At 39.8% G+C, this 7,452-nt stretch overlaps 1 protein-coding gene across 1 annotated transcript in view; it reads right to left on the bottom strand.

The window, feature by feature from the left end:
- LOC103515007 (26S proteasome non-ATPase regulatory subunit 1-like) overlaps positions 1 to 7,452 on the bottom strand; it is a 39,583-nt gene that overhangs the window by 30,058 nt on the left and 2,073 nt on the right. Inside the window, exon 2 of the mRNA XM_026827828.1 lies at positions 1,719 to 1,835. Coding sequence (XP_026683629.1) covers positions 1,719 to 1,835 — 117 coding nt within the window. The remainder of the gene's footprint in view (positions 1 to 1,718; positions 1,836 to 7,452) is intronic.

Below are 7,452 nucleotides of genomic sequence, written 5' to 3'. Positions count from 1 at the left end.
AAAAAAAAAAAGTTTTTTAGTGGGAGGAGGGAAGAGGGGGGGGGGGGGGGGGGGGCTTTGTAAATATTAAAAATACCCTCCTGTGTATTATAAATAAATATTGTATTATGAATTATTTATTTATCATTATTGTTTATGTACCTACTATGTATACCCCCCATATTATACAGGGGGTATCACATCTCACAAAGTTATCAAGGCCAAAGTTTCAATATTCAGGGCTTTACTTTGGAAGAAAAAGTCGAGAGGAATTTGGCCTTCTCAAGACATTACCTTCGAGCCAGGTGGCTCAAACTGTACATAGAGGTTGAAGGTGAATAGAGAGAGGTTCATTATAGGATGTAGATCAAAAGTGCCCGCGGACTGTCCATCGAGAAATGTACACTTGTACTCTTCGGCTGCTATTAAGGGCCGAAACTTTCAAAAAGGCTCGAAAAGAGTTCGACTACAGTCTATTTTATCAGTTTTAGTACTAATACCAAGGCTTTTTGCGTAATCTTCGAATTGCTCAGGACTTTAGATTTTGTTACAAGTCAAGTAAACGTGACAGAAAGGTTTGATAAATCATGTAGATATAGCTAGGGTAAACGGACTCTTTCTGGGGCAATACATTTTGGCACGTTATAGCAGTATTAGCACCACTAGATAGATAAATTTTGGCAATATTATAATTTATTTCCTGATCCACCCTGTACAGTAAATTACTGTGTAGATATGTATGTTGTTCTATAGCCAGAGCATGCATGTTATTTATAGAATTTAGATTTGTTTGTAATTCGGATATAGATTTCATATTGTTTGTAATTATTTAAACTTACTAATTGAAAATATCATCGGGTCTCGATCTCGAAGCAGTTTCTACAAAAAAAAAAACTGGTGCGCTCTCTCTCTCTCACTCACGCTTTCTCTTCTCTCTCTCCTCTCTCTCTCTCTCTCTCTCTCTTACTCACTCACTCCTCCTCACTCACACACGTCCCTCTCTCTCTTATTCACGTAACTCTCTCTCTCTCTCTCTCTCTCTCTCTCTCTCTCTCTCTCTCTCTCTCTCTCTCTCTCTCTCTCTTATTCTCCCAGTAGTCTATGCGGAAAAATTTAATATTAAAAAAGTTAAAAAAGAAAAAAAAATGTCCTCTCTTTCCATTTCTTTCATAATTTACGGGGAATAAAGCTGGGGAGAGAGAGAGTGAGAGGAAGGCTTTGGGGGGGCTTAAGCCCCCCAAGCCCCCCCCTATCGCCGCCTATGTTCATGAGAGATTTGACTAATGGGAGAATTTTTAACCACCAAAAAAGGAGTTTTTAATGATCCAAACAGGAGTTTTCAAAAATTCCTCCTCTTTAGATCACTAAAAACTCCTTTTTGGATCATTAAAAACGAATTTTTGGATCATTGAAAAATCTTCCATTAGTGAAACCCACCATGACTCACTTACTCTATTCAGGAGGAAAGCTGCTAACTCACCTTAGGGCAGAGTGCCTCAGTTTGCTGAACCAGAATCATGGCGGATCTGACTCATTGAGTGAGTAGTTCTCTTAACTTACTCACTCACTCTATTCCGGAGGAAACTCTCGTTATGACTCACCTTAGGGCAGAGTGCCTCAGTTTGCTGAACCAGAATCATGGCGGATCTGACTCATTGAGTGAGTAGTTCACTAAAAAGAGTAGCTCTCTTAACTTACTCACTCACTCTATTCCGGAGGAAACTCTCGTTATGACTCACCTTAGGGCAGAGTGCCTCAGTTTGCTGAACCAGGATCATGGCGGATGCTATCAGCGCTCCCTGGCGGACAAAACTGACAGGATCATTCGTCATCGGCTCCAGGAGAGCTAGGGCTTCCTGAAATACAAGATAAGGAACATTAGATTCTTGAAGATCCATCTCTAAAGGTAGGATCACACGATGAAAGAGAGAGAGAGAGCATCACATATTGGGTATTAAGACTGCTACTTTGTTACTTAAAATTTAAAATTATCAAGTATGTACATACATGGATAGCTATTGTTTTCCAGGAGGTTCGATAGAGGGAACTGTAACTGCTAAAGTCTTATCGTCCCGAAACAGAAGAGAGAAGAAAGACAGGATAGGAGAAAGCCAGTCGTTCCGAGAACGAATCTTATTTGTTTAGCATAAAGTTGGCCCTGGGTGGTAATCGAACCCGCGACCTAGCGCTTACAAGGCGGACGCGACTATCAACCAAACTAACTAGGCTGTCAGTGAGGGCTGAAAACAACTTTAAAGGGTAGCTCAAAAGATAAAATCACGTTTCTAACTTTAAAAAGGTAGGTATTCCATACCTCGGCTGGGATTGAACCCACGCCCTCCTGTTTACCAGTCGAGCGCCTTGACCACTACACCACCGAGGCATGGTAGAGAGACATGTATATGTATATAGGTAAATCCGACAATTTTCTCTGCCATACCGTTGTTGTTGTTGTTGTTGTTGTAGTAGCGGCTTTAGCTATAGTGGAAAGGTGATGACAAAATAGAGAAAATATCTCTTCTATCAGCCATACACCAGGGTGATGGTCTCTAGCCCTGTTTAATTAGTTCGTCCTGAACTGCAGTCAACCATCGTGAGGACTTGTGCTTGTTCTTTTCAACTTTGAAACTTTCAGCTGAAGTGTTACAGGTCTTCGTTAACATGATACACCTATGGCGTCAAAATTTTCCCCATGTACCATAGAAAATTTCTATGGTGCCTAGCTAACTACCATAGAAGTTATGGGTGTGGTGTGGTGGGTGTGTGATGGATGTGGTGTGTGTGTGGTGGGATGTGTGTGATGGGTGTGGTGTGTGTGTGGTGGGATGGGAGTGGTGTGTGTGTGGTGGGATGTGTGTGATGGGTGTGGTGTGTGCGTTTGGTGGGATGGGTGTGGTGTGTGTGGTGATTTGGTGTGTGGTGGATGTGGTGTGTGTGGTGGGATGTGTGTGATGGGTGTGGTGTGTGTGGTGGGATGTGTGTGATGGGTGTGGTGTGTGTGGGAGGGTGTATTTGTATGTGTGTGGTGGTCCCGTACAAAGGACGGGTCAACCACTAGTACATATAAAAATTATTACTGTACGAGTAAGATAAGAATGGACAAAAAGAGAATCGATAATAAAATTATTTTATTTTGAAATCTCTTCCTCCTTCAACCTCTGTTAAAGATATGTATATGTACATATAAAAATTATTACTGTACGAGTAAGATAAGAATGGAAAAAAGAAGAATCGATAATAAAATTATTTTATTTTGGAATCTCTTCCTCCTTAAAAAGACTGTAGAAAGCTTCCTCCATCTTATTTTCCTTTGCTTTACCCTTCTTCTTCTTTTCTTCTTCCTTTCCTTCCTTCTCTAACTTCCTGTCTCCTTTCTTTTTTCTTATCCTTCAATTTTCCATCAATATCTTCTTCTTGTTCTCCTCCTTCTCTTCCTCCTCCTGCTCCTCCTTCTTGTTCTCCTTTTCTTCTTCCTTCTCCTCCTATACTCAGTAACTTCATAATAATCTCCTGTCTTCTACGTTTTCAATTTTTCTTCGATTCCCTCCTCCTCCTCCTTCTTCTTCTTCTTTTCCTTCTTCCTCTTCTTCTTCCTCTTCTTTTTCTTCCTCTTCTTCTTCCTCTTCTTATTCAATATATCCCCTCCTCTTATTATTATTATTCTCCTGCTTCTTGTCATCCTCTTCTTCTTCTTTTTCTTCTTCTTCTTCTTCCTCCTTGTCGTCTTCTTCTACTTCTTCCTTGTGATATTTTAAAACAAGACACTCAAATGACAAATTAATGAAGCAAACAAACTCGGCTTCTCTCTCTCTCTCGCTCTCTCTCTCTCCCTATCTCTCTCCCTTTCTCCCTCCCTCTCTCTCTCTCTTCAGCCTTTCCTCTCTCTATCCCGTTTTCTTCTCTCTTTCTCTTTCCCTTGTTCTCTCGAATATATGTATATTTTGTCGCTCGCTTCTCTCTTCTCTTTCTCTTTACCTTTTCGTCAATTCATTTGTTATTCCAACAAATTCCTCTCTCTCCCTAATCCCCCCTCCTTATTCTCCTCATTTGAAGACATCTCTTTCGGAGATCGGAGCAGTATCCAATTGCCACGATCAGCCTTTCTCAGGTGATCAAAGAGGTTCATCAGCCAGCCTAGTTAGGTTGGAGGGTAGAGCTTGTAAGCGCTAGGTCACGGGTCCGATTCCCGCTCGGTGCGGATTTAACCCTGAACGGATAAAGTTGGTTCTCTCGGAACGGCTGGCCTTCTCCTCGCCTGTCTGTCTTCTTTCTTCGATTTCGGGTCAAAGGGTACGTAGGATACCTATACATAATGTAATATATCGACCTACATTAGGAAAATAGAAAGCGAGAAATTCTAGTTTCTAGAGATGGAAGAAAAGGGAACAAAATGAGAGAGAGAGAGAGAGAGAGAAGGGAAAAGGGAGAGAGAGAAAGAGAGAGAGAGAGAGGGAGAAGGGAAAAGGGAGAGAGAGAAAGAGAGAGAGAGAGAGAGGGAGAAGGGAAAAGGGAGAGAGAGAGGGAAAGAGAGTGAGAGAGGGAGAAAGGAGAAAGGGAGAGAGAGAGAGAGAAGGGAAAAAGGGAGAGAGAGAGAAAGAAAGAGAGAGAGAGGGGGGAAAGAGAGAGAGAGAGAGAGAGAAGGGAAAAAGGGAGAGAGAGAGAGAGAGGGAAAGAGATTGAGAGAGAGAAGGGAAAAAGGGAGAGGGAGAGAGAGGGAAAAACAGAAAGGAAGGTAAGAAAATATATGTGCCCCTTTAAAAAAAAAAAAAAAAAAAAAAAAAAAAGAGATCCGAAATCAATCCTGAAAATTGTTAAAATTTATATCCGTCTGGGGGAAATTTTTGTAAAAAATCGAGACAATTTCAACACCACCGTTCTTATGTCATCCGGGTATTCCGGGTGTAAGTATCCTGATAAACAATGTAGGTGGATAGCTTCCTCCTCTAAGAGTTACCCCACCCTACCTTACCTTCCTCCTCTAAGAGTTACCCCACCCTACCTTACCTTACCTAGTTAATACCTATATATACCTGTTCTACCTACCCTAATACCTCCCTCCCTCTCTCAGTACCTACCTACCTGGGAAAAACGAAGGGTATCATCATTAAAAGTAGGTACCTCTTCCCAACTTGCCTATAGATTTGATACAACGAACTGTAACAAAAGAGGTCCTATCATTCCAAAAGCGAAGAGAGAAGGAAGACAGGATACGAGAAAGCTAGCCGTTCCAAGAACGTACATTACCTGTTTAGGAAAAAGTTTACTCCGGGCGGGTAGCGAACCCGATACCTAGCGCTTACAAGGCAGACGTGCTAACCTCCAAGCTATAATAAGGCTAGCTTACAAAAAAGATTTTTTTTTTTGCTATACCTCCGGATGTTGGGTTTTTTTTTTTTTTTTTTTTTTTTTTTTTTTACAAGAAAAAGATCACATTTACACTCGTATTGTAGGACTGTAGGTACCACAAAGAATCCATTGTCTTATTAGTTATACTAGCGGGATACCCGTGAGCTTTGCATCGCTCACCACCACACACATCATCTACACACACACACACCACACACACATGACACACACACCACATACACAAACCACACACACAGACCACGCGCATCCATCACCACACACACAACAAAACACACACACACACACACACACACACACCACATACACCCACCACACCACACACACACAACATGAAAAAATATAGGTTATCGCGACAAATTTCAACTTCCAGGCCAAAATGTGACCCAAAGTCAGCCAAAAATTTCGAACTTCTTGAATAACTCGCGAACGGCTGGCTTTAGGGAATTTCAACCTATAATCTATTACCACCGCCATAAAAATATGAACCTGTGTACAAAATTTCAAGTTTCTACGACTTACCGTTTAGACGGCAACCTCTTACACACAAACAGAAAACCTCTCTTATTAATAAGATTAGGTTGTTTTGTTACTTACTTAACCCAATATGAACCTGTGTACAAAATTTCAAGTTTCTACGACTTACCGTTTAGACGGCAACCTCTTACACACAAACAGAAAACCTCTCTTATAAGATTAGGTTGTTTTGTTACTTACTTAACCTCTTGTGACTTATGGCCTCTTGGGATGAGATGAAACAATGGAGTGCCACTCACCTGAAAACAGAACAGGGTTAACGTTTTAGGTTGGAATTACACAACTGATAGAGCGAAAGTAAAAGTTGCTATTTTCAATAAAAGAGTTCGAAATACAGTGGAACTCGATATAACGAAGTCCAAGGGAAATGTCCAAAATTTCGTTATATCAAGGTTTTCGTAATATCTATTTTTCGTTATATCTAGGTACTTAAAAAAGTACCTATTAGGTAGGTACTTAAGAAAACAAAGGTTTTAAAGTTTTCATCCATAATTACCTCCATACTCCATAAGGTATTCCCAAGACTTTCCATCAAGTTTCAGAGCCTAACGCTCGTTATAGGATTCACAAAGGCCATTACAACTTTTGTTTTTTTGTTTTTTCTACTCCCGAAAATGATAAACATCCTCTGTAGAGAGAGAAGAAAGATTAGCTTAGACATCACAATCTCTCTCTAGTCTATCAGAAGCGGAGGGTATCTGTAATACTTGTGCTGTGGTATTACACCAGTATCTGTAATCTGTAATACTGTTAATGTGGTATTACTATACAATTATAAACATAGTCTGTAGAGAGAGAAGAAAGATTAGCTTAGACATCACAATCTCTCTCTAGTCTATCAGAAGCGGAGCCTAGGTGTAATACTTGTAGTTTTGTATTACACCAGAACCTGATGGAATGCTTACACCGTGGTATTACACCAGTCTCTCGTTTTTTTTTGAAGAGGTTTGACAGAGGGAACTGTAACTGCTAAGGTCTTATCTTATCGTCCCGAAATCGAAGATAGGAAGATCGTAAATATTGAAAGTGAATCTAGGTATCACTAGAGCAGCTAGCTTGTAATAAAAAGGACCTGCCCTACAATTCGTAGATTCGTATAAGCTTAACCCAAATTTTAGGGCTGTTTGCCATCAGAGTTTGTCCCTACACCTAAGCCTCAGAGTGGGATTTTTATGTACACCCTACCATATATATTATTTTATTTATTTTCGTGTCCAGAAATTACACAAGCAACAAACAAGTTTAAACAAACAAATAAACAAACAAACAGAGACCTCAAGTTAAGTAAAACCATGTAAAAATTAATAACTAGACTAACAGTGAAAAGTAGAGTAATAATAATTTAAGAAGAAAAAAAAAAAAAAAAAAAAAAAAAAAAAAAAAAAAAAAAAAAAAAAAAAAAAAAAAAAAAAAAAAAAAAAAAAGTGAAAAAAAAAAAAAAAAAAGAAGAGAAAGAGAGGACAAAAAAGAGAGAGAGAGAGAGAGAAAGAGGGGGGGGAGGGAGAGAGAGGGAAAATCTTCAATACAACCATGTCATGAGGGCCCTCCTGTGGTATTATCTGTTGTTTTGTT

Source organism: Diaphorina citri, unplaced genomic scaffold (assembly GCF_000475195.1).
Source record: "Diaphorina citri unplaced genomic scaffold, Diaci psyllid genome assembly version 1.1 scaffold1257, whole genome shotgun sequence".
Classification (NCBI taxonomy): Eukaryota; Metazoa; Arthropoda; class Insecta; order Hemiptera; family Psyllidae; genus Diaphorina; species Diaphorina citri.
The sequence above is the reverse complement of the archived record's forward strand: the minus strand, read 5'-3'. Positions and strand labels throughout refer to the sequence as shown.